The sequence below is a fragment of the Bubalus kerabau genome, chromosome 17 (assembly GCF_029407905.1).
Source record: "Bubalus kerabau isolate K-KA32 ecotype Philippines breed swamp buffalo chromosome 17, PCC_UOA_SB_1v2, whole genome shotgun sequence".
NCBI classification, from domain to species: domain Eukaryota; kingdom Metazoa; phylum Chordata; class Mammalia; order Artiodactyla; family Bovidae; genus Bubalus; species Bubalus kerabau.
Window position 1 is genome coordinate 42320730 of NC_073640.1, and position 27327 is coordinate 42348056.

Genomic DNA, 27327 nt, shown 5'->3' on the forward strand with positions numbered 1-27327 from the left:
TGGAGTGGGTTGCCATTTCCTTCTCCAGGGGATTTTCCCGACCCAGGGATCGAACCTGCATCTCCTGAATCAGCAGGCAGGTTCTTTACCACTAGCACTACCTGGGAAGCTCCAGTTTTTAGGAGGCACATCCTTAAAAACAGGCAGCCCTTGCCTTGAACTGTTGTAGTTTGTGCATGAATTTCAGTTACCATGGTTCAGCTAAATAACACCAGTTGCCAGCAAGACAGTTCAAATCTCAGTGTGGTATATCAACTATGAGTGATTACATAAAACACCAGCCGCTACTAGACCTTCAGCCCATAATTCACTATGTACAACATGTATTTTTAGATGTCTGTCATGATCCATGACCAGTCCTGTCACATCTCAGAGCCTAGCTGGCTGCTCGCTGGTCATCCTGTTTATGTACAGACAGCAAATTGTGTAGTTGTGTTACTTTCTTGTCTCTCAGTCATAAACTGTGACATTTGACCATAAAATGGATAACGGAAAGAGGAATTTGGCCAAAAAAGACCAAAATGCAGCAAATTAACAACATGATAATGCAAAGTGAAATTTGAATAGAATGTGAATGGAGTTAATCCGAGAAGCAGCTGGCCGTAGGAAGATTGGCTGTGTTCAGGGGACTATACACGGTGGCCAGATGAATTTAGTGAAGTTGAACTTCACTAAAGTTATGAGGAAAAGGATGATGACATCCTGGAGGAAGTAACACCAGCAAAAAACAAAAAACTAATATTAAATGAACTCTGCGGGGTCGCTAAGAGTCAGACACGACTGAGCGACTTCACTTTCACTTTTCACTTTCACGCATTGGAAAAGGAAATGGCAACCCACTCCAGTGTTCTTGCCTGGAGAATCCCAGGGACGGGGGAGCCTGGTGAGCTGCCGTCTCTGGGGTCGCACAGAGTCAGACACAACTGAAGCGACTTAGCAGCAGCAGGAGATATTTCACAGCATTGAAAGCAGAAAGGAAAAGAGGCTGGAAGCCAGTGCAAACTTAAAACAGTATGACAGTTCACCGAACAAATAGAAAAGATGCTGTCCCCAAATTCTAACTTATACAATAAGAGGAAGGACAGCATTGTTCAAATTAGTCTTGATAAATTTTTATTTTGAAGAAATAACTTTAATTCTTAATGTTTCTGATGTTTTAAATTACATACTAATTCTACTGCTTTAAAATTTTTCCTTGTATCTTTATAGCCCACAATAAGAGATTTTAATGTTTTGACATGAGTCTTTTTTTCCCCCTAAGGTAGAAGATTGTCTTTATTTTTTGTTTCTTAATTTAGTTGGCTGCACCAGCTGTTAGTTGCAGCATGCAGGATCTCGTTCCCTGACAGGGATCCAGCCCAGGCCCTCTGCTTCGAGTGCACGGAGTTGAAACAACTGAACCACCAGGGAAGTCTCCTGAATTTTTAGATGTCACAGGACAATCATAATTTTCCCCACTGATGATTAAGATCACCTTGCACAATTTCAGCTTGCAAGATCATTTATGTGATCCCATACTGCCATGCAAAGTGAGAACTACCTTTAATTAGGTATGAAATGTCATGATGTCTGTTATTTTCAAATGGTTCAAAAAAGTAAATATGGTGAAATGTTAGCTTTTGTATCTTCCAATTTTTATGTATGTTTAAAAATTTTAATAAGGAATTATATACTCAAATGTAAGAGTTTGTAGAAGAAAAATTATATAAAACTATTTTTAGAAGAAAATATATGGGAAAATCTATGTAACCTTAGGTTAGGCAAAGAGTTCTTGTGTTGTTCCTTTGCTCAATTGTGTCCAACTCTTTGTGACCCCGTGGACTGCAGCACACCAGGCTTCCCTGTCCTTCACTATCTCCCAAAGTTTGCTCAAATTCATGTCCATTGAGTCAGCGATGCTGTCTAACCATCTTATCCTCTGCTGGCCTCTTCTCCTTTTGCCTTCAATCTTTCCCAGCATCAGGGTCTTTTCCAGTGAGTTGGCTCTTCACATCAGGTGGCCAAAGTATCGAAGCGTCAGCATCAGTCTTTCCAATGAATATTCAGGGTTGATTTCCTTTAGGATTGACTGGTTTGATCTCCTTGCATTTCAAGAGTTCTTTTAATTCTACCAAAAGCACAATTCAGAAAAGAAAAAATTGATAAATAGGGCTTCATCAAAATTAAACATTTTGCTCCATGAAAGACACTTTTTTAAATGTAAGTATAGTTGATTTACAATGTTGTGTTAGTTTCTGGTATACAGCAAAATGATTCCATTATATGTGTAACCTTTTTCATATTCTTCTCTGTTGTTTATTAATGGGATACTGAATATAGTTTCCTGTGCTATAGACTAGGACCCCGTTTATCTATTTTATATACAGTAGTTTGTATCTGCTAATTTATCTTAATTTGACTCCTAATATATCCCTCCCTCACAGGTAACCATATGTCTTGTCTCTCTTTTTCATAATTTTATTTATTTTTGGCTGCACTGGGTCTTCGTTATTTTGCATGGCTTCCTCCGGTCGTGGTGAGCCGGGTCTCCTCTTCATTGCGGTGCACAGGGTTCTCGTGATGGCTTCTCTTGCTGTGGAGCATGGGCTTTATAGGCTTGCAGGCTCAGTAGTTGTGATGCATGGGCTTAGTTGCTCCACAGCATGTGGAATCTTCCTGGAGCAGGGATCAAACTCGTGTACCCTGCCTTGACCGGTGGATTCTCATACACTGCACCGCCAGGGAGGTCCCATATGTCTTCTATGTGTGTGAGTCTGTTTCTGTTTTATATAGATAAATTCATTTGTATCATTTTTTAGATTCCACATATAAGTGATATGCTGGTTTGGCATCATTCTGACTTCACTTAGTATGATAATCTCTATGTCCATCTTTGTTGCTGCAAATGACATTGTTCTTTCTTTAATGGCTGAGTGGAGTTCCATTGTAAATATGTGTCACATCTTTATCCATTCATCCATTCATCTGTTGTTGGACATGTAGGTTGCTTCCACATCTTGGCTGTTGTAAGCAGTGCTGCTGTGAACATCAGTCAGTCAGTTCAGTTGCGCAGTCATGTCCGACTCTGTGACTCCATGGACTGCAGCATGCCAGGCTTCCCTGTCCGTCACCAACTCCCAGAGCTTACTCAGACTCATGTCCATCAAGTCAGTGATGCCATACAACCATCTCATCCTCTGTCGCCCCCTTCTCCTCCTGCCTTCAATCTTTCCCAGCATCAGGGTCTTTTCCAAGGAGTCAGTTCTTCACATCAGGTGGCCAAAGTATTGAAGTTTCAGCTTCAGCATCCTTTAGGATTTCCTTTAGGATTGACTGGTTGGATCTCCTTGCAGTCCAAGGGACTCTCAAGAGTTTTCTCCAACACCACAGTTCAAAAGCATCAATTCTTCGGCACTCAGCTTTCTTTATAGTCCAACTCTCACATCCACACATGACTACTGGAAAAACCATAGCTTTGACTAGATGGACCTTTGTTGGCAAAGTAATGTCTCTGCTTTTTAGTATGCTGTCTAGGTTGGTCATAACTTTCCTTCCAAGGAGCAAGCGTCTTTTAATTTCATGGCTGCAGTCACCATCTACAGTGATTTTGGAGTCCAAGAAAATAAAGTCTCTCACTGTTTCCATTTTTTCCCCCATCTATTTGCCATGGAGTGATGGGACTGGATGCCATGATCTTAGTTATCTGAATGTTGAGTTTTAAGCCAGAACAATTTGAAAATGCTTTGAACATTGGGGTGCATGTGCCTTTTTGAATTAGAGTTTTGTCTGGATTTATGGCTAGGAATGAGTTTGCTGGATCATACAGCAACACTATTTTTAGTCTTTTGAAGAACCTCATACTGTTTTCCTTAGTGGCTGCACCAATTGATATTACCACTAATGGCGTAGGAGGCTTCCCTTTTCTCCACACTCTCCAGCATTTGATGATGGCCATTCTGACTGGTGTGAGGTGGTACCTCATTGTAGTTTTGATTTGCCTTTTTCTAATAATTAGCGATGATGAGTATCTTTCATGTGCCTGTTGGCCATCTGTATGTTTTCTTTGGAGAAATGTCTATTTAGGTCTTCTCCCAATTTTATAATTGGGTTTTTTTTTTGTTACTGAGTTGTATGACCTGCGTGTATATTTTGGAGATTAATCCCTTGTTGGTCACAGTATTTGCAATTGTTTTCTCTCAGTCTGTAGGTGTATTTTTGTTTTGTTTTGTTTTCATGTTATTTATGGTTTTCTTCGATGTACAAAAGCTTAGAAGTTTGACTAGGCCCAATTTGTTTTGTTTTTATTTCTATTGCCTTGGGAAACATTGGTACCATTTATGTCAGAATGTTTTGCCTATGTTCTCTTCTAACAGTTGTATGATGTCATGTCTATTTAAGTCTTTAAGCAATTTTTAGTTTTATTTTTATGTGTGTGTTCTAATTTTATTGATTTACATGTGGCTCTCCAACTTTCCCAGGACCACTTGCTAAAAAGATTGTCTTTTCTCCATTGGATATCCTTGCCTCCTGGTAGATTAATTGACCATAAGTGTGCAGCTTTATTTCTGAGCTCTCTGTTCTGTTCCTTTGAACCATATATCTGTTTTTGTACCAGTGTCATGCTGTTTTGATAACTGTAGCTTTGTAGTATTGTCTGGAGTAGAATGACTAAAGTATTGATAATGCTAAATGCTGGTGAGGATGCAGAGTACCTGGGAACTCGCATTCATCAGTGGTAGAATGTGTAGAAATGTAAAAATGGCATAGCCACTTTGGAAAGCAGTTTGCCAGTTTCCTGCAAAATTAATACAGTTACCATATAACTTAGTAATTTCACTCCTAGGTATTTTCCCAAAAGAAATAAAAACCTATATTCACACAAAACTCTGTGAATATTTATGGCAGCTTTATTCATAATTGCCAAGAATGGAACTTTCTTGGCAGTCCAGTGGTTAAGAATCCACACTTCCACTGTGTTAGGCACAAGTTTGGTCGCTGATCAGGGAACTATTAATAAGATGCCAAATGGTGTGGCCAATAATTGCCAAGGATGGAACCAACTCAGATACCTGTCAACTGCTAAATGGATAAACTGGGGAACATCCGTATGGTAGACGACTACTCATCAATGAAACAAACTACTGGTATGTGTAATGACATGGATGACTCTCAAATGTCGTATTGTAAATGAATCCTAAGTGAAAGAAACCTGTTCCCAAAGCATACTTTCGTTTCCATTTATATGACAGTCTGCAAAAAGCAAAAACTACATGGATGGAGAATCCATCAGTAGTTGCCAGAGATGAAGGTTGGAGAAAGGGTTGGCCACAAAGGGGCAGCATCAGGGAATTTTTTGGGGTGATGAAACTGTAAGGTATATTGATTATAGTGGTGGATACTCAGTTCTATGTATTTGTCAAAAGTTACAGAATTATGCACCAAAAAAGAATGGGGTTTAAGTATGTGTAAATACTTTTTTAAAGCTAAAAAAAAAACTTTCTTATTTCAATGACCCCCCCCCAAAAAAAACCTTGTAAAAAGCTCCTCTTCACCAGTCAAGTAAATTAGAACAATAAGATTCAATTTTGCTTTTAACAGTGGCAGAGAAAAGCAAATGAATACACAGTGATTTGCATTGTGTCTGTGTGTTTCCATTTGCCAGAGAAAATAGGCACTTAATGCTGGCTGAGGAAAATTAGGCAGCATATACAGTTAAAGCCTTCAAATTCTACATTCCTTTGCTGAATTCCACTTCTAAGGGTCTCCTGAGAAAATTCAGAGTGGTTTGTAATGATAAAATTGACAACAATTTAAATGTTCATGAATAGTTCATTGCTTAATGTGTTATAAGACAGCCATATCTGCATAATAGGATACTAAGCAACCATTTAAAATGATATAGAAAATGTAATGATGTGGAGAACTAGCTCAGTTGAAGACAAAAATAATTAATGGATGTCTCAGACAGTAAAGAATCAACCTGCCAATACTGGAGACCAGGTCTGATCCCTGGGTTGGGAAGATCCCCTGGAGAAAGAAATGGCAACCCACTCCAGTATCCTTGCCTGGGAAATTCCATGGACAGAGGAGCCTGGTAGGCTACGGTCCATGTGGTGGCAAAGAGCTGGACACGACTGAGCAACTAACACTTTCACTTTCCAAATTTTTAAAGTTTCTTAAAGTCTCTAAATTTTTTCAAACTTTTTATAATAAATGTATATCAGTTTTTAAAAGTTAGAAAGTATAAAAAGAGGAACAGAAGAAATAGAAAACCAATGTGTTAGCTTAGTTATCGGTATTGCTACAGAGAGAATTTGGTTGAACTCCTTATGGCTCAGCTGGTAAAGAATCCGCCTGCAATGCTAGAGACCTGGGTTCGATCCCTGGGTTAGGAAGATCCCCTGGAAAAGGGAAAGGCTACCCACTCCAGTATTCTGGCCTGGGGAATTCCGTGGACTGAATAAATAGTCCATGGGGTTGCAAAGAGTCAGACACGACAGAGCAACTGTCATTTCACTTATGGCTAAGTGTAGTTTGTTGTTTTTTTTTTTTTGGCTGTGCTGGGTCTTAGTTGCACCACACAGGATCTTTTGTTACAGTGCATGGGACTCTCTAGTTGTGGTGCGTGGGCTCAGTAGTTGTAGCACATGGGCTTAGTTACTCTGTGGCATATGGGATCTTAGTTCCCCAACCAGGGATCAAACCCACGTCCCCTGCATTGCAAGGCAGAGGGACTTAACCACTGGACTACCAAGGAAGTCCATCAAGTGTACTTTTTAGTAATTTCCCAGTGGTGCTACTGGTAAAGAACCCACCTGCCAATCCTGGGTAGACGTAAGAGATTCGGGTTCGATCCCTGGGTCAGGAAGAGAGGGACATGGCAGCCCACTCCAGTACTCTTGCCTGGAAAATCCCATGGACAGAGGAGCCTGGTGGGCTTCAGTCTGGGGTCGCACAGAGTCGGACACTGAAGCAGCTTGGCACGTCCGCCTCAGGTCTAGTCCTAGAGACTGTCCACTAGAGGGCAACTTCAGGTCTGCAGAGCACACACACCTGCAATCGTCTCCTCACAGCAAGGAATGCGGCAGTGGGCCAGAAATAATTACTCTTATTCTCTGTTCCCTGAGGATTGGAGCACTTCCTCCTCTCCAAGGAAATTTAAGGAGTGGTGGGGGAGTACTTGTTTCCCCTAACAGAGGCTTACTCTGTTCTAAAACTCCATGCCTTCTTCAGCAGAACTGGCACTTTCAAAAGCATAGCTTCTTCAGTCTTGCTCATCAAAGTTGTTCCAAAGACAGGTGTTACTGAACAATTTATACAAAGCATCACAAATCATTTGATAGTTTAGGTTTTCCTAGCCAAGTAGATTAAAGACTACAGGCAAAAATATGAAGATTAACATATCAACCATGTCTTTGTGGTTATGCAGAAATAACTATGAAATTACTTAATCCTGAGTGTTCCATAAATATAAAGAGCCAGCTGACTGAGATGTAGCAGTCATGCCCACCTTAACCTCTACCTGTCGGTGCCGCCTTCTTGGCTTCTGTGATATCTGCTCATTATTAGTGCCTCTTCTGACTTTCCTGTCTAGGTGATCTTCCTCACGCTGTTCTACTCACTGATGCTGAACAGACTGCCACAACTTCACAGAGAGAAGGAACATCAAACCAGGAGGATCTTGGCACTCTGGGGTAATTCAACTAATCCTTCTAACTAAAATCTCATTTTGCAAAGAGCAAATTGTATATCAGAACAGTGCACTCCCAGCCACCTCACTGACTAAGACAAATTTATCCACTCAGGGATCTTGTCTCTAACCAGCCATCGTGCCTCCTCCCTGACCCAAGACCAACCAGTGGGTCACCAGAACTCCTTATGGTCCGTCCCTCCGGAGGTCACTCAGAGCTTCAACTCTCCCCTATATTCCAGATTCCTTCCTTGGTTTCTAGCCTGGAGCCCCAGGTGCTGTTTCCAGCTGCTCACCCTCTGTATCTAAATGCCTACGGCTGTCTCAAACACGCCCCAAACAGAATTATTTGCCTGCCCCACAAATTCACTTCTTTACTGTTTTCTCATTTCAGTTCATTAATATCACCACTGGCTGTAAACTAAGAATAATCCTAAATCCCACTCCCAACTCAATCACCAAGCCTGAGGAAGTCTGAATAAAACTGACTAGAGCCACTCATTTCACACAGATGAAACTCACAAAAGGTGGCCAAAAAGCAAATGGCAGAAAAATTAACACAACATTCTGTTTTCAGCCAGGCTGCACCGCACGTGTGATCTTAGTTTATCGACTGGGGATAGAACCCATGCCCCTCTACGGGGAAGTCCCTTAACACAACATTTTAATCATGCAAGAAAAGCATGCCTTGCTTAGAGACACATTTTTTAATGAAATGCATAGGAAAATAAACTCCAAAATTTAGGAGAGGATTAGCTATGAAGAAGAGAAAGAAGGGATACCATCAGAGAGGTGCACAGCACGTTTTATCTCAGCTGCCACTTATTTCTTAAGCTGAGAGGTGGACAAGCTGCTAAGGGATTGGCATCTTATTCCTTCTGAGATTAAAAAACTAATAATCTGACTTCAAACTGCCTTCCCAGTCCTCCTTTCATTTCTCCATCTCTTGAATTGCTGTTCCCTCTCCTAAAGTGACTTTCTTTCTTTCTTATCCTCATCTTTATCCATCTGGAGAATTCTGACTCACTTAAAACAAATGTCCTATGTCACTGCCTCTGGGCCACCTTCTCTGAATTCCTCGAGGTTAATTTTCCCTCCAGTGATCCCTCGGCACTTGGTTCCTATAGGCTGACATGTTTTAGGTCATATTCTAACTCCCTCTCTCTCCCCATCTTGATTTACACGTCTCTAGATTCTTCTGCCCACAGTGTGGTCTGGAGAACAGCACTGGCATTTCCTGGAAGTGTCAGAAATCCAGGCTCTTAGGCCTCACCCCAGAAACTGGATTTTAACACAATCCCAGGTGATCCCCCCTGCCCGTTTTACAGTGAGAGCCACCACTCTGGACCAGAACTCCCATTGGGTAATCCACTGACAAAACTGTTTGGTTCTAGTCCAAGATACATAGAGAAATTAAGAATAAGCCTTTAGAGACATTTATAGCAATTGGGCAGATTGAATCTAATTTTCAAAATGGGGCTTCTATTTTTAGGCCTCTATTTTGTGTCATTTTACTTGTATTTGGTAGGCCTCTGTTCTGTGTCAGTTTTCTAGTTTTTACTGTATTTTACAAAAGTATTAGTCCCTGATGGATTGGAAATATTTTTCTAAGTCTTTGGTGGTAGTTTGGGAAGAATTGCTTGTGTAACTTCTTTTCTCTATTTCAGCATTTAATAGGAGATACCCATAGTAGATGCTCAGCAGATGTTGATGAATAACTACTTAATGAAATATAACCTTTTTTTGGCCTACATTTGAATTTTTGACAGCAAGATGTCCTTCATCATTACCTGGTTCAAGAGATAAGAACAACTCCATCTATGTAGCCCCCACTATAAACAGTCCAGTTAAGCGCCCAGAAAGAACCTTGAAAGAGAAGAAGTTCTTCAAGTTGACGGGAGATGTTTTAGGTATGGAGAGGAGACAGTAACATGTTGATACATCAACACATTTCCCAGCAAGGAAAGGGGGGGTGAGAATAAAATGGAAAACCTAGAAGGCGGGGAAAGTATCTTCAAGTATTCACCTCAAAACATTCTGGATGCTATTAAACAAGGCTGTACAGTGCATGGAGGGACTCCTGAACTTATGATATAATTGTGTGCTTGAGGAAGTCACTTCCTCTGTCTGCAGAATGTAATCTTGAAACTTGGACAGCATCACAGGGTGGAGGGAAAATGAACATGCTTTGAAAAATAGCTGTCCTGTAAGTACAAGGTCCAACATGTCTAGTGTTTGGGTTATTGGATTCTCTGGACCAAAATAGACAAATTCTGTTTTCATCATATGAACAGAGACAATCGATAGATAACTGGGGATGGGAAGAGACCAAGGGAGTTGTTTGGGGGGTCATTTAGACCTTAGAACTAAAGTAAAGCATTTTTTTGGTGGGGGATTTTATGTATCTCAAGTATAATTTCTGAGCAGTGGCAAAAGAATTCTGGGAAGGAATATATACATATCTATTGCTGCACATACAGGTATCACTAGGAGCCAAATGCTTTGGCTTATCTCTGACAATTATTAAGTTGAATCATGTGAAAGTGCCAGTTTTTGACTGTTTTTGACCTGTGAAAGTCTATATGCGTAGGGAAAAATGAAGAAAAACATATAGAGGATTTTTTTTAATTGAAGTATAGTTGGTTTATAATGTTCTGCCAATCTGCTCTACAGCAGGGTGACTCAGTTATACGTGTATATATATATACACATTCTTTGTTTACATCCTTTCCATTATGGTTTGCCCCAGGAGACTAGACTTCGCTCCCTGTGCTGAACAGTAGGACCTTGGTGTTTATCCATTTGACACGTGGTAGTTCGCATGTACCAACCCCAAAATCCTAGCCCACCCCCTCCCTCTCCCCTCCCCCTTGGCTTCCATAAGTCTGATCATACAGAGAATTTCAAAGAAATGAAATTTCAATTTCAAATTCACCTATGGTTTTCTCGCTTCTGTACTAGCACAAATCCTTTTCCTTACCCTGTTGATGACTACAGTCTACTCGACGCAGAACTCCAATAGATTTTACCTCCGTCAAGCTATCCACAAGAGCTTTTCTCAGCGTTTCTCAGAGATCAAACTTCTTAAGCATTTCTACACCTGGGCTAATAGCACCCTCCTTCCCAACCTGTACGGGGATTACAGAGGTAAGACCACAGTCCAGGGGCCCAGCCCTGCAAATGTGGGATACAGTTGGTTTTCCATATGCCCCTACAGTAACCATAGAACACTGGAGAAAGTTTCACTGGCTCTGTCAATATGACTGCACCTCTGTGGGCACCCAAAGCTCTACTCCCAGGGGCCCATCTAAGCAGTTTCAGCTTTATGTCTGTTCACCCAAGGGTGATCAGTCCCCGAGGGCTGATTCGCACTGAAGAGTTTCACTAGAGGCTGATAAACAAAGTTGAGAACTTATTCACTTACAGCATGAGAAGTAACTGAAGTGGTCCTTGGGGTTGGTTGCCTCCTTGTGAAGGAAGGAACCACATGCAGCTGAAGTTTGTTCTCTAAGCCCAGATGTAATCAGAAAGATCTCGCACCAGGGTGACCTTTTGATATATTGCCTGATGTGCAGTCATTCCTTTGTGATGTGTGACTTTTCGTGGTTGGTTATCTAGTTCAATTCCATGAATGTGTAGTGAAAAACTGGTGTACTGGGAACTGTCCTAGGAGCTAATGATAAAAAGATGGGTATTATGTGGTTTGTACCCTCAAAGAACCTCACCATCAAGAGGAGTTAGTATGAATGCTTCTTGTTCAGTATTTCTCAACCAGGTAGCAATGCTTTGTCGTATTATAACTTTGTATCTTATTAAATGAGTTGTGTTCTGGAAATTGCTGCATTCATTAAACTCAGGATTGGTGCCTTTCTGTTGAGATTTGAAACATCTCCTAAATTCCTGGAAAAAAAAAAATCTGAGTGATGTGTAATCTGAGTAAACATATATACTCTTTTCTTTTTTAATTAAATTTTATTGGAGTATAGTTGACTTACAGTGTTGGAAATGTTGGTTTCAGGTATACAGTAAGGTGAATCAGTTATGCATATACATATATCCACTCTTTAGATTCTTTTCCCGTATAGGGCATTACAGAGTCTTGAGTAAAGTTTCCGTACTATACAGCATGTTCGTATTAGTTATCTGTTTTATACATAGTAGTGTGTATATGTCAGCCCCAATCTCCCACTTTCCCCTTTGGTGACCATGAGTTTGTTTTCTATATCTGTATAGTCTTTTCTTAAAAGTGTGTCCTTTCTGAGTTGCTTCAGTTGTATCTCACTCATTGTGACTCTATGGACTGTAGCCCACCAGGCTCCTCTGTCCATGGGGATTCTCCAGGCAAGAATACTAGAGTGGGTTGCCATGCACTCCTCCAGGGGATCTTCCCAACCTAGGGATCAAACCCGCATGTCTTATGTCTCCTGCACTGGCAGGCAGGTTCTTTACCACTAGCACCACCTGGGAAGCTCTTAATGTGTACATGGTGCATTTAAGAGATTTTGCAGGTGGCAACTCCTTTGCATTGCATGTTGATTCTTTCTAGCTGAATTTCATTTTTATTTTATGGCTGTGCTGGGTCTTTTTTGCAGCACATGGAATCTTTGTTGCTGCACCTGGGCTTTCTCTGTAGTTGCAGTGCACGGGCTTCTTGTTGCGGTGGCTTCTCATGTTGCAAAGGGCTCTAGATGCACAGGCTAGACTAGATGCAAAGGCACAGAAGCCACATCCTTGCTCTCCACTTACCAGCAATGTGTTTCTGGTGAATCACTCAACTTCCTGTGCCTCAGTTTCCCCGTCTATACAATGGGGATAATCTTAGGATCTATCCTTTAAGATTGATGTGAAAATTTAAAACTTAGTATATCTAAGTGCTTAGAACAGTGTTGGGCACCCAATAGGTCTTAGCTATTAGTGCTTAGAACAGTGTTGGGCACCCAATAGGTCTTAGCTATTAATTTTTTTTTTTTTTTTTTTTTGGCTGCATTGGGTTTTCACTGCTGCGAGCAGGCTTTTCTCTAGTTGCGGCAATCTGGGACTACTCTCTAACTGTAGTGCATGGGCTTCTCATTGTAGCGGCTTCTCTTGTTGTGGAGAATGGGCTCTTAACACACGGGCTTCCGTAGTTGTGGCTCCTGGGCTCTAGAGCACAGGCTCCATAGTTGTGGTGCACAGGCTTCATTGCTCCGAGGTATGTGGAATCTTCCTGGACCAGGATTGAACCCATGTCCCCTGCATTGGCAAGCTAATTCTTAAGCACTGGGCCACCAGGGAAGTCCCAGTCTTAGCTATTATTAATGGGGCAGTTGGAGCTCTGGTTCTACTAGAACCACAGAGGTTACAGGAGTTACCTGGAACATACTAAGGAAGAGCAACAGCAATCTGAGATGTAGATAAAGAAATAGAATTAAGTAGATAATACTGATAGACATTTAGATTGTTTCCAATCTTCTACTGTTAACAACAGTACTATTAAGTATCCTTTTTCATATATAATTTCACTCGTGCAAATATATCTGTAAGATAAGTACCTTGAAAAGACTGGATAAAACTGTATATTCAGCTTTCCCTCCACCATGGAGCTATGCAGAGGCTCAGGTGCATTCAAGATTCAGGTCCACCGCCATGGCTTAGGAAGGCATTGCTGCTGGAGGTATAATGGGCATTAATACTGCTTTGCAAGAGGTGCTGAAGACCACCCTCATCCACGATGGCCTAGCATGTGGAATTCGCAAAGCTGCCAAAACCTTAGACAAGCACCAAGCCCATCTATGCGTGCTTGCATCCAAGTGATGAGCCTACGTATGTGAAGTTAGTGGAAGCACTGTGTGCTGAGCACCAAATCAGCCTGCTTAAGGTTGATGACAACAAGAAACTAGGGGAATGGGAAATAGCCTAGTCCAGTGTCAAAACACATCTGGGAAGAATCTTTTTGGTAAGATATAAAATTCCTCTTGCAGCAATTTAAACTTGTTTTTTCTCTTGTGACTTTCTTCTCAGATGGAAAACCATTAATCTCACAGTTCTGTAATTGCATACTTTTTATTTAAGGAATATACAGTGAGGCTACCTTTGAAGGTTACATCACCCCTTACCTTCCTCTTACCTTCTTTAGAACCCTTGGTCCTTTGATAACTACTGTAAAACTCTCCCTGCCAGATTTTCTAACATAATCTTTTTCTTTCATGTTAAAACATTTTTTTTAATAATTAAAACATGACTATGGAGAAAAACAGTATATACCACAAGGTATGTTGTACAAGTCTCCTTTATCTCCTGATCCCCCTTCTGTCTTTCTGAGAGGCAACCTCATTCCCAATTGATTATACAGGCATATCTCACTTTATTGCATTTTGCTTTATTACATTTCAAAGATACTGCTCTGTCTGTTTAACAAATTGAAGGTTTGGGAACCCTGTGTCAAGCAACTTCATTTGTGCCATTTCCTCAACAGCATTTGCTCACTTTGTGACTCTGTCACATTTTAGTCATTCTTGAAATATTTCAGCTGTTTATTATGTTTATTACGGTGAGCTTGTGATCAGTGATCTTGGATGTTACTGTTGCAAAAAGATTATGACTCTGAAGGCTCAGATGATGGTTAGCATTTTTTTAATAGAAATAAAGTACTTTTTAGCAAATTAAGTTTGTAATTAAGGTATGTACATTGCTTTTTTAGACATAATGGTATTGTATACTTGACAGACTATGTTTCAATCTAAACATAACTTTTTTCCTTTTGGCCATACCACATGACTTGCTAGATCTTAGCACCCAGACCAGGAATTGAACCTGGGTACTGGCAATGAAAGTGCCAAGTCCTAACCACTGGACAGCCATGGAATTCCCTAAACATAACTTTTATATGCCCTGGGAAACCAAAAAATTCCTGTGACTTGCTTTGCAGCAGTGGTTTTAAACTAAACACATAGTATCTCCAAGCTATATTTATAAATTCTTTCAGAGGTAATCTGTACATTTGCAAATACATTTGATGATAAACAGCATCCTGCTATAAACACTGTCATGCATTTTTGCCTCTTCCCCTTAGGTTGCCTAGAAATGGTTCCATCAGCATATGTAAAGCTGTCCCTTTCTATGTTTTATTCATTTACTGTATAGTATGCCATTGCATGGATGTACCATAAATTGTATAACCAACTCCCTATTGATAGACATTTAGATTGTTTCCAGACTTCTACTATTAACAACAGTACTATTATTAATATCCTTGTACATACATAATTTTATATCTATAAGTACCTTGAAAAGACTTGATAAAACTGTATACTCATTTTTTCATTTAAAAAGCTATTGCCAAATTGTCTTCCTCAGTTGTACGAATTAACATTTCCATGTGCACCGTGTAAGATCTGCCCACGTCCCCAGCAGTTCACCATACAGGTAGCTCTGAAATACACGGAAGGTTTGCAACCGCACTCACAAGAAAATGCAAGTCAAAACTACACTGAGGAGACATTTTTCACCTCTCATAGGGACAAAACTTACCTCTGCTCTTGCCCTTCTTCATTCCATTTTCCCCATATTGTTTTTCTTTTTTTTTCTTTTAACATATAAATGTGTTTTTTCCCTGTTCAAAAGCTCCCAATGGATTCCATCACACTTAAAAGCTTAAACCCTTTCTAAAGCTTACTCTAGGGCCTTCCCCACTCAGGGCTGTTGCACCTGCCTCTGTTCCTTCTCCTAACCTCATTCTGCCCCTCATTCAGTCTCCTTCAGCCACACGAGCTTCTGTGCTCTCCCTAACCAGGCCACACACACTCTTGCTTCAGTGCCTTGGAACTTGCTCTTGCCCTTACTGATGTCTGCATCAGGTTCTCCAGACTTTGTTAGGGTCTCTCTCATAATCCACTCCAGTATTCTTGCCTGGGAAATCCCATGCACAGAGGAGTCTGGAGGGCTACAGTCTGGATTTGTAAAAGAGTCGGACATGACTTAGTAACTAAACAGCAAATTCTCATAAGCCACCTCCTCAGAGAAACATCTAATCATCCCTGTGAATAAATGTAGCACTGCTCCCTTCCCACAGGACACTGTCCCCTCATCCTACTCAGCTTTTCTTCATAGCACTATTATTACCTGAATATTGTTTGGCCATTGCCTGTCTGCCTCCCTCCTCAAATGTGAGTGCTCTGTGGACAGGGACTCTCTCGCCCACTGCTGTGCCCAGCACCTAGAATAGGACCTGATGTATGTGAGCACTCGGTACACACTGACGGAGACAATGAATGAATGAGTGTCATTCTATAACCTTTGCCTGTTTTTCATTGGGCTGCTTGGTTTTGTTTGCTTGCTTTGATAAATGGGAGCTTTTTATATATTAAGAGCTTATTTAGTTGTAGATAGAGGTTTAGATATTTATACAGAAACAAAATAAGTATTTACAAAAATTTAGAGAATGGATAGCATATCAGTAGCTTAGCTGATAAGCTGTTGACTTCTTACCTGGCAGTGTGATATGCTTTTCTGTTCTCATCTTCATTTGTATCCCTCAGTTCAGTTCAGTCGCTCAGTCGTGTCCGACTCTTTGCAACCCCACGAACCGTCACAGGACGCCAGGCCTCCCTGTCCATCACCAACTGCCGGAGTCTACCCAAACCCATGTCCATTGAGTCAGTGATGCCATCCAACCATCTCATCCTCTGTCATCCCCTTCTCCTCCTGCCCTCAATCTTTCCCAGCATCAGGGTCTTTTCAAATGAGTCAGCTCTTCGAATGAGGTGGCCAAAGTATTGGAGTTTCAGCTTCAACATCAGTCCTTCCAATTAACACCCAGGACTGATCCCTCAGTCATATTAAATTTTCTTCATATAATTCTTGTACATCTTGTTAGGTTTATCTTTTGTTTCCTATGGTAAATAAGATTTCACTATACTAACTAGTGTTTGAATATATGAAGGCTGTTGATTTTACTATATTTAGTACCCAGATACCTTGCTGAATTTTTTTTGGTAAGAGTTTTTAGGATGATTCTCTTTTCTCCCCAGCTTTATTGAGGTACAATAGAGACATTGAAATTGTGTATGTATTTAAGGTATACGTGATGTTTTGATATGAGTACATTGTGAAATGATTACCACAATCATACTAATCAACACATTCATCTTTTCACATAGTTACGGGCTTTGTTTTTGGTGTGATAAGAACTTTTATTCTCTTAGCAAATCTCAAATATATATCACTATTGCTGTTAACTTTAATCTATAAACTGTAATCATACTATACATTAGATCTCCAGGACTTATTCACTTTAAAATTGAAAGCTCATGTACTTTCACATCCACCCATCCTCCTCCCCACCCCAGTCCCTTGTACCCACCATTCTGTCTGGTTCTGTAAGTTCGACTTTTTAAAGTTCCACTTATGAGAGATCATACATGCTTCTTTGTTGGCTCATTTTGTATCTTTACAATCCTGCTATGAACACAGGAGTGCAGATGTCTCTTCAAGATGGTGACTTTATTTCCTTTCCATATATATAGCCAGTAGTAAGATTGCTGGATCATACAGTAGCTCTATTTTTAATTTTTTGAGGAACCTCCATGCTGTTTTCCATAATGGCTGTAACCAGTTTACATTCCGATTAATAGAATTCCTTTCTCCAAATCCTCATCAACACTTGTTATTTCTTGTCTTCCTGATGACAGCCATCCTGATAGGTATGAGGTGATATCACAGTGCTGCTGCTGCTGCTAAGTCGCTTCAGTCATGTCCGACTCTGTGCGACCCCAGAGACGGCAGCCTACCAGGCTCCCACATCCCTGGGATTCTCCAGGCAAGAACACTGGAGTGTGTTGCCATTTCCTTCTTCAATGCATGAAAGTGAAAAGTGAAAGTGAAGTCACTCAGTCGTGTCCAACCCCTAGCGACCCCATGGACTGCAGCCTACCAGGCTCCTCCATCCATGGGGTTTTCCAGGCAAGAGAACTGGAGTGGGGTGCCATTGCCTTCTCCATATCACAGTGCAGTTTTGATTTTTGTATATCCCTGTGGTTAGTGAGTTTTACATATACCTGTAAGTCATTTGTATGTCTTCTTTAGAAAAGTGTGGTTTATTTATTTTTTGGTATTGAGTTGTATGAGTTCTTTATGGATTTTTTATTTTAACGCCTTGTCAGATACATAGTTTGCAGATATTTTCTCCCATTTCATAGGTTTACTGTTTCCTTTGCTATGCAAAAACGTTGTCGTTTGATGTACTCCCACTTGTTTGTTTTTGTTGCCTAAACGTTTACAGTGTCATATCCCCCCCCAAAAAATTGTCAAGACCAAGTGTCAAGAAGCTTTTTCTGTTTTCTTGTAGGAGTTTTGTAGTTTTAAGCCTAAGGTTTAAGTTGTTGATCCTATGGAGCTGATTTTTTGTATATGGCATAATAAAAGGGTTCAGTTGCATTCTTGTGCGTGTGGAGATTGATTTGCTTCCCCCTTCCCTATTTGGATGCCTTGTAGTTCTTTTTCTTGCCTAACTTCGCTGGTTGGGACTTCCAGTATTGTGTTGAATAGACGTGGTGAGTAGGCATCCTCGTCTTGTTCCTTATCTTAGAGGAAGAGCTTTTAGGTTTTCACAACTGAGTATAAAATTTAGCTGTGAGCTTGACATATATGGCTTTTATTTTCTTGAAGTACATTCCTTCTTGCCTAATTTGTTCAGTTTTTATCATGAAAGGATGTTGAATTTTGTCAAATGCTCTTTCTGTGTCTGTTGAGATTATAAATTTTTAATCCTTTATTATTCTAATATGGTGTATCACATTTGTTAGCTTATGTATTTTGAATCATCCTTGCATCCCAGGGATAAATCTCACTTGACTGTCGTGTGTGACCCTTTCAAGGTGCTGTTGAATTTTGGTTTTCTAATATTTTGTTGATATGCATAGCATCTTTTTCCATGCTTCTATTTTCAGCCTATATGTACCTTTAAAGCTTATAGACAGCATATTGTTGGATCTTGTATTTTTTTTCCATTTAACCACTCTGTGTCTTTTGACTGGAGAATTTAGTCTTTTACATTCCAAGTAATTATTGATAGGTTACGCTTAAAACTGTCATTTTGTTCATTTTCTGATTTGTAATTCCTTTGTTCCTCTCTTGTTGTCTTTTGTGATTAATTTTTTGTAGTGGTAGGCTTTGATTCCTCTCTCCCTTTATCTTCTATGTATCTATTATAGCTTTTGTTTTGCAGTTACCATAGTGAAGTCAAATGAAAGTCGCTGTCATGTCTGACTCTTACAGTCCATGGAATTCTCCAGGCCAGAACACTGGAGTGGGTTGCCTTTCCCTTCTCCAGAGGATCTTCCCAACCCAAGGATCAAACCCAGGTCTCCCACATTGCAGGCAGATTTTTTACCAGCTGAGCCACAAGGGAGGCCCAAGAATACTGGAGTGGGTAGCCCATCCCTTCTCCAGCAGATCTTCCCAACCCAGGAATCTAACCAGGGTCTCCAGCATTGCAGGTGATTCTTTACCAACTTAACTATCAGGGAAATCCATAAGGTTACCATAAGTCTTACATAAAACATTTTACATTATTACTATAAGTTATTATTTTAAGCCAATAACAACTTATCTTCATCACATACAAAAACTACACTCTAATTATCCCTTTTATGCTCTTGATGTCACACTTCACTTCTTAATGTTTATCTAGATCATTGTCTTCTTCATTTATTTATTTGGCTACATCGAGTTTTAGTTGCAGCAGGCTTTCTTCGTTGTGTCACGCAAGATCTTCAGTTGCTCACACACTCTCTAGTTGTGGTGCAAGGGCTCATTGTGGCACGTGGGCTTAGTTGCTCTGCAGCACGTGGGGTCTTAGTTCCCCTATCAGGGGTCAAACCTGCGTCCCTTGCATTGCAGGGTGGATTCTTAACCACTGGGCCACCAGGGAATTCCCTCATTATATTTTACAAATTGCGATAATTTCATATCCTTTTAAAAAATGTTCATATCTTATTTATTTTGCTTATCTGATTATATTAGCTAGCTAGCAACTCCAGAAATGTTTTTAAAAATATTGGTGAAAATAGGCCCTTTTTTTGTTACTAACTTACTAAGGCAATTTTTTTAATGGCTGCCTGTATTTTCTCACTAGGATTTATTACTGATGGAAACTCCTTTCTTTTGGGCAATGTTCTACTTCGTCAGATTCGCCTTCCTGGTGCCACATTCTTTTCAACTCAACTATCTCTCCGAGAACAAGTGAAGCCATCTCACCAAGTTCAGGAGGATACAAAGAACTATGGGGTTAACTGGGGGCCCCCTGATATAAACAACACGAAATCGGACAGGATCTGGCATTACCAGAATCAGGAGGCACTGGGTGGCTACCCCATTCAGGGAGAATTTGCCACTTACTCTGGAGGAGGGTATGTTGTGAGACTTGGAAGAAACTCCAGTAATGCACGCAGGTGAGTGAACCTGAACAGGAGGTCCAAGATATTTGCTGGAATTAAGGACCCTTTTGAGTAGTTTTGACAGCCACTATTATGCTAATATACTATGTATGGCACTGGTAGACACTTTTATTTTAGATTTCTAAGGAAATGTATCTTTAAGTTTAAAAATTCCTTTTCCACCTCAAACTAAAGGTATATTTTGGGTTGCCACTTTGCCAAATCTCCTTCCTTTTCTCATCTGGAAAAACACATCAGTTTCAGTTCTAGCTGCAGTTAAACTCAACTCTAGCTTCAGCAAACTATTCAAATAAGAGGAGACACCACGTCGTGAACAATCCAAAATTAAAATGCCAAAATTAAATTGCCAGAGTTAGAATGGTGTTATATACAAATCCTGAGTCTTTGTCATTATGTATGAAAAAGCCCAAATTAAAATGATTATCTCTTCACTGAAATTCTCAGCAAGAAACTAACTTCTCAAAAACAACAATGCCAACCAAATGGCATTTTGACTGCTTACACCTAAATAGCTTAGTTAAAAGTAGTACTTTTCAAATAGAAGTGATTGACACTGTATTATTAGCTATTTCATGAATCTTCATTTTTAGGTATTATCTAAAATGTTTTTAAAAGATACTAGTCTAAAATAATTAATTTTGAAGGAAAATTCTCAGTTGAGGTAAAATTAATTCTACCTCAGACTTTAAATGCCAAATACCTTTTCTTGAACATTTAACTTTGGTGTGAATACCGGTGAAAGTTTGGGCATTAGTAAGCATTTTACAGGTGATTGGTAAATGTCACTTCTCACCTCCTCTGTGAGTGATACTAGAAAGGCCAGAGCATTTTCCTCCTCCGCAGAGTTCAGTGGAGAATATAGCTGGCCTGTCCTTCTGTTTTTCCAGAGTTCTACAGCAACTTGAACAGAGCCAGTGGCTAGACCATTGCACCAAAAGCCTTTTTGTGGAATTTGTGGTCTTCAATGCTAATGTGAACCTGTTCTGTGTAGTGACCCTGATTTTGGAGTCCAACAATGTAGGTATGAAGGCCTCTTCTCTCTTCCCTCTGTGACATGGGTATCACTAAAAGCCCCATTTCTTTATCTTATATCAAAAATTATTTAAAACTATTGCACATAATTTTGAAAGTCAGACAATTTCAAGGCAAAAACTAGCAGGCCTCTCTTCATCCTCACTTCATTCCTACTCTCCAGAAGCAGATTTAACGGATTCTTTGGTATTTAAAAATTACTCTAAAAATGCAGCATGCTTATTAAATATGTCATTAATCTTCAGTTTTAGATAGTCTCTCTTTGGGGGGGGGGGGTGGGCGTTGTGCTGGGTGTTCAATGCTGCACGTGGCTTTCTCTAGTTGCAGCGAGCGGGAGCTATTCTGTGTTGCAGTACCCGGGCCTCCTCTTGTGGTGTGGTGGCTTCAGTAGTCGTGGCACACAGGCTCAAGAGCACAGGCTAAGTAGTTGTGCTTGGCTAGTTGCTCTGCGGCATGTGGAAGCCTCCTGGAATAGGAATCGAACTCATGTCCCCTGCATTGGTAGGTGAATTCTTATCCACTGTACCACAAGGGAAGTCCCAATAGTATCTTCTTATGATGATAATTCAACTGTTTTATACCCACACATACCAGCTGGTATGTTTGTTGGTAACTTCCTGGAAATGAGTAAGGGAAGTACATTTTCTTAAAGCCTTCAGTTCAGTCGCTCAGTTGTGTCTGACTCTTTGCAACCCTATGAACTGCAGCATGCCAGGCTTCCCTGTCCGTCACCAACTCCAGGAGCTTGCTCAAACTCATGTCCATTGAGTTGGTAATGCCACAAACCATCTCATCCTCTGTTGTCCCCTTCTCTTCCTGCCTTCAATCTTCCAGCATCAAGGTCTTTCGCAAAGAGTCAGTTCTTCTCATCAGGTGACCAAAGTATTGGAGCTTCAGCTTCAGCATCAGTCCTTCCACTGAATATTCAGGACTGTTTTCCTTTAAGATTGACTGGTTTGATCTACTTGCTGTCCAATGGACTCTCAAGAGTCTTCTCCAACACCACAGTTCCAAAGCATCAATTCTTTGGCACTCAGCTGTCTTTATAGCCCAATTCTCACATCCATACATGACTACTGGAAAAACCAGTTTGACTAGACAGACCTTTGTTGGCAAAGTAATGTCTCTGCTTTTTAATATGCTGTCTAGGTTGGTCACAGCTTTTCTTCCAAGGAGCACACGCCTTTTAATTTCATGGCTGCAGTCACCATCTGCAGTGATTTTGGAGCCCCCCAAAAAGCTTTTTTTCTGCCATCACGTTTGGTTGGTCAATCATTTGGCTGGATACAGTAGTTTTTCAGAGTTTTTAAAAGTTTAGCTCCACTATCTTCTAGCTTCTTATACTGCTATTAACAAGTATGATGATCCCCTTACTCCCAAAAGTTTTTAGAGTAATCTCTTTGTCCCCAGAGTTAGGAATGGAGTTCACAGTGCATCCCTTGATCTGGAAATGTATCCCTTAAGTTCTAAGAGATGTTCTTGCATTTTTCTATTTTTTTCTTTTTTCTGATATTCTTAGCATTTTGATGTTGGAATTCATAGATGGAGCCTCTGATTTCCTCCTGTTTTTGCTTCATTTTCCATCCTTCCCTTCTGATTTCTGAGCAATTACTTCAATTTCCAAACCACTTTTGGAATATTTTGATTTCTAAAAATTGTCCTTGTTTCTTTTTCATAGTTTCCTACTGTTCTTTTTGGATGCAATATCCTCTTCACTAAGGATATTACAGGTTTATGGTTTTTTCTGCTCCTTCAAGGCTTTCTATAATTCCTCTGAGCTTCTTTTTTTTTTGGTGTTTTGATCTCCAGTTTTCAATGTTAGAGATTCAAGTGTCCTGTCATATTTAAGAGGGAGGCAGTAAAACCAAGTAAGTGCTAATTAGAAGCACCATGTGCATGGACAGAACTAGTCAGGTAGTATCTGTCCTTTTAGGGAGCAGTTTGCAGAGGGAAGACCCCTCCATTCTCCTGCCTTGAGGATGTAAGCCTTTAAGACTCCTCAGAGCCAGTTAAAGGAAGGGGAATGGGAAGGGTCTCACCATGCAATATTTAAACTTTCTTTGAATTCTTTTCCAGTGGAGTACTACCATAGATATACCTGGTGTCCTGAGTTCAGATTCTCTCTGACTAAATGTTACTAGGAAGGCAGGATGGGTAGTAAATAACGTGGTTGTAAAGGGGAGAGAGGAAATCGGGGTTTTAACTGTTTATGTCCAGACTTACGATTCTGTTAGTTCTGTTTGAACTTCTACCTTCTGAGGTACCTGATGGCTTCAGTTTCTCAGCCTTTGTGGGGTTTTGTGCTAGGAACCAGCTGCCTTCTGGGTTTCCTGTGCTGCTGGCTTAGGTTTCAGCTTTCTTGAATCTTCTCAGGCAGTGTCATTCAGCTGTTTTCCAGTTCCAGGCTCATCTGCCCACCTCCTCTTTATCTTTAGGTCATTTTTCTTATTCCTTTACCGTCAGTGGCATTTTGGAAGGGATTAGAGGGACACTGGGTATGTTCAGTTCCTCCCCATTTAACAGGAAGTCTGCCCTAATCCTCATTCCTTTCCCCTCTCCCCCATAATTTGCCCACAAGTGGCCTATGACCATAGGTTTTACTTCTAATCAGAATTGTTTTCCTCCCAGGCCCACACACAGTGGACCACTTCTGCTACTTGTTTCAAAATGAAACATGAAAGCTTCCCAAGAGTCTTCCTAGGGTTTTTAACTACTCAAAAACTAGGGGTAAAATAAACATGGGGAAAGTCCTGGCTTTCCCCATGAGAGCTAGCTATGTAAGGCAGGAATTCCTTTTGTTCTTAAATGAACTTTCTACTACAAGGGGTGCATCTTAGTTCTAGTATTTAGGGGCTTTATGAAAAATTTATGTCTATAAACATTTCATAATCTTATAAAGCTTTTTGGTCTGTCTTCATAAACATCTGAGTATGCAGGGTATACTGTTAGTATTCATGGGATAATGTTATAGTAAGTGTCTAAATTTGAAAAGGTTCAAATCTTTTTCATCATACCAATTTCTGAAATGTATTTTTAAAAGCTTTAACAAAGGTACCACACTTCCATTTAATTCCATTTACCCCACAGTTTACACTGCAATCATCAATTATCTGAAACATCATTTTGCAACAGTACTGCTGGTCAGTTTGTTTCTGTAGCCATTCTGACTTGGTAAGAGTGAAACCTGTTAACAGCTGTTAAGACACTGTCCTCTATGTGGGATCAACAGTATAATCCTGACTTTCAGTGCAATCCACACATTCTTCCAGCAGCTGTGCATACATGATCCCATTTAATATTCATGACAGTTCTAGAGGAAATACTAAGTGACATGTAGAGACTCAGGAAAATTTGAAACGGATGGTCCAGGAACACTTGGGGTTATCTGAAAGAGAGTTGGAAGGGCAGAAGGCAAATTTAAAGGCTCTTAACTCCAGGTGTTCTTTCTTATTCTCAGGTGCTTTCTTCACCTCCATGAGACTGGACGTTTTAACTTCCCTTCAGATATCAAGGAACTTTGCCTGGTCTGTCACATCACAAGTCATCTACTATCTACTGGTCTGTTACTATGCCTTTGCACAGGTGAACTGAAAATATTAATGTAAGAAATTCTCAGTGTTGCCAGGCATTACTTGGAGAACCACAGTGAGCTGCTTTTAGGATTATGGCCATGATTTTGGTCCTTTCCGGAAGACTGAGTTCAGTTAAACCTACTGGCTTTCCACCAAGTAGTTCAGTTTTCTAGAGTTAAAAAGTTTATAGAAAGAATTTTTTGTACAGTTATATATATGACCCCTATCTGGGGCTTCCCAGATGGCGCTAGTGGTAAAGAACCCACCCGCCAACACAGGAGATGTTAACAGACGCAGGTTCCATCCCTGGGTTGGGAAGATCCCCTGGAGGAGGGCATGGCAACCCACTCCAGTATTCTTGCCTAAAAACCCCATGGACAGAGGAGCCTGACAGGTTGCAGTCAGATGCAACTTAGCACACACATGACCCCTATATAAGCTAATACTCAGATGACTGCATCCAAAAAGCATTTCTTAGGCCACACGCAATATTTTGTTTTCAGGGTTTTAATTCATTGAGAAACTTTATTATTAAGTTTACACAACATGATAAATGTATACAATTACAGTTGTTTTAAGGAAGGCCAACTCTTCTGTAAGTGGCAGCTCTGAATGACTACAAGGCAGAACTGAGACCAGAACTGTGTCCAAGTTAGGGATCTGAAAGGTCCCTGGCTGAGCGCTTTCCCCGAGTTCGTAACACTTCATTGGGAAAAGACCTAGGTAATCTTTCAGGCAAGCAAGTGACTGTGGTGTCTTATGTTTAGGGTCGCCAGTTGAAACAGCAGAGGTGGAGGTTCTTCGTGAGGAAAAGAAACCTTCTAGATATGAGCATAATCCTCCTTAGCTTTGTCATCTTGGGACTTGACCTGACACTTATTTCTCTACATAAAAAACACATGGTACAATACCATTATGACCGGGACAGGTAAGAGGGACCCTGAGGGAGCAAAGGATATTCTCACTTGATGCTCAGAATTTACTGGCTACACAAGTATTCTTTCAAACTCCCCTCTTCCTCTCTGCCAGATCTCTATTTGTATAATATCGCAGTTAAACACAGACTACTGTCCACAGTGAGGAACACACCTAACAAGAAACTGGTAACTGCTAATTACATATGAAAAGCTCTTCTGCCTTCTTAGTACTTAGGTACATGTTAATCTAGGATAATACAATTAAATTTCACATAACAAGGGCCTGGAATTGGGTCATTTTGCACCTTGGCCAAGGAATGAAGTCCTGACATGACACATGATCATTCTTTGAATAGAACCACAACACATGGAACACCTCTAAATCCAAAGAGGGCTGCCTTCTGGGAAGGGATGTTCATCCTTTAGCTCATCCTTACCAAGCAGCAGTCTGGTGCCCCTTTGGGGTACCCTCTCTGGTCTTTCTCGTGGCAAAGACAAAGTATTTTATTTCCCAAAGTACTGCCATGTGGTGCTTGTCTAACCTTTCAGTGCTCAACAGCCCAGTCTGCAGATCTGTTAAGACTGAAGCAGTGTCCCAGGAAGGCCTTATAGAGGGTTGCTCGTGCAGGGACAGTGGTGTAGTGTGCAGTTTGAATGGTCTTGGCACTGAGGTCCTGCCTGATGTGTGGCACTGCCTACATCTTATCACAATAAAAGTGCCAGTTCACTCATGTCTGTGGAGGTCTTTCCAAGTAACCTAGTTGCTGCAACATAAAATTATCAATGCATCTCTCACATAACTACAGAAACCAACCACCCCTTACTTCTATAGTTTAATCATCTCTCTACTCAGCACTGTTAAATCTATTAGAGGATCAATTACCACTGTTAGAGAACAACATAGGATTAGAGTGTTACAGGAAACAGACTGGCATTATTATACATCTCGTTAGGTTAACGCATCTCTTCTGAAAGGAGAGATCTGAAACTAGAGTAGTGGTGGAGGCTGGCCCCAATTCTTGATAACTCCAGACTCAGGATAGATAGGATGAATCGGGAGTAATCAGCTAGAGGCTGCATTCCAAGGTTTCTACAGCACTGCTCCCAGTCGAGTATGTGGCCTTGTGCCAGTGTGCTCACATCCACGGGAAGCCACACTGGAAATAAGCATTCTCTGTCAACAAGAATGGGACTTACAGAGCTGCTGCACTTGAGCAGGAGGAGCCCTGGAGACACTGACATCACAGGAATTGATGGCACAGACTTCATACTGAGTGTCTGCTTTCCTTGGTACAGGTTCATCAACTTCTATGAGGCAGTTAAAGTCAACTCAGCTGTCATTCACCTCATGGGTTTCCTAGTTCTTTTGGCAACAGTTCAGCTATGGAGCCTGCTGTATCAAAACCCCAGGGTGCGGGTCATTGGCAGAACACTCAGCAAAGCCTGGGACGAGGTCGTGGGCTTCTTGCTGGTCATCTTGATCCTGCTGACAGGCTATGCCATTGTGGTAAGCACCCGTCCTAGTCTGTTGTCCTGAGTGCTGTGGTCTTGGAGTACACGCTGGTTTCCTTAGAAAAGGTTGCTAAATGGAAAGTCACAGTCCAAGCTGGCAGTGTTTTGGAGAAGATAGTAAAGAGCTGGTTTTAGTTATGTCCATATTTAACCAGCAGTATTATAAGCTCAAGACATTTCTCTCATCTTTA

At 40.7% G+C, this 27327-nt stretch overlaps 1 protein-coding gene across 1 annotated transcript in view; it reads left to right on the top strand.

Annotated features, from left to right (window-relative positions):
- Positions 1 to 27327, top strand: part of PKD1L3 (polycystin 1 like 3, transient receptor potential channel interacting) — a 78431-nt gene that overhangs the window by 47609 nt on the left and 3495 nt on the right. Inside the window, 7 exon segments of the mRNA XM_055553545.1 lie at positions 7574 to 7673; positions 9439 to 9579; positions 10631 to 10840; positions 10843 to 11103; positions 24593 to 24717; positions 25475 to 25635; positions 26921 to 27131. Coding sequence (XP_055409520.1) covers positions 7574 to 7673; positions 9439 to 9579; positions 10631 to 10840; positions 10843 to 11103; positions 24593 to 24717; positions 25475 to 25635; positions 26921 to 27131 — 1209 coding nt within the window.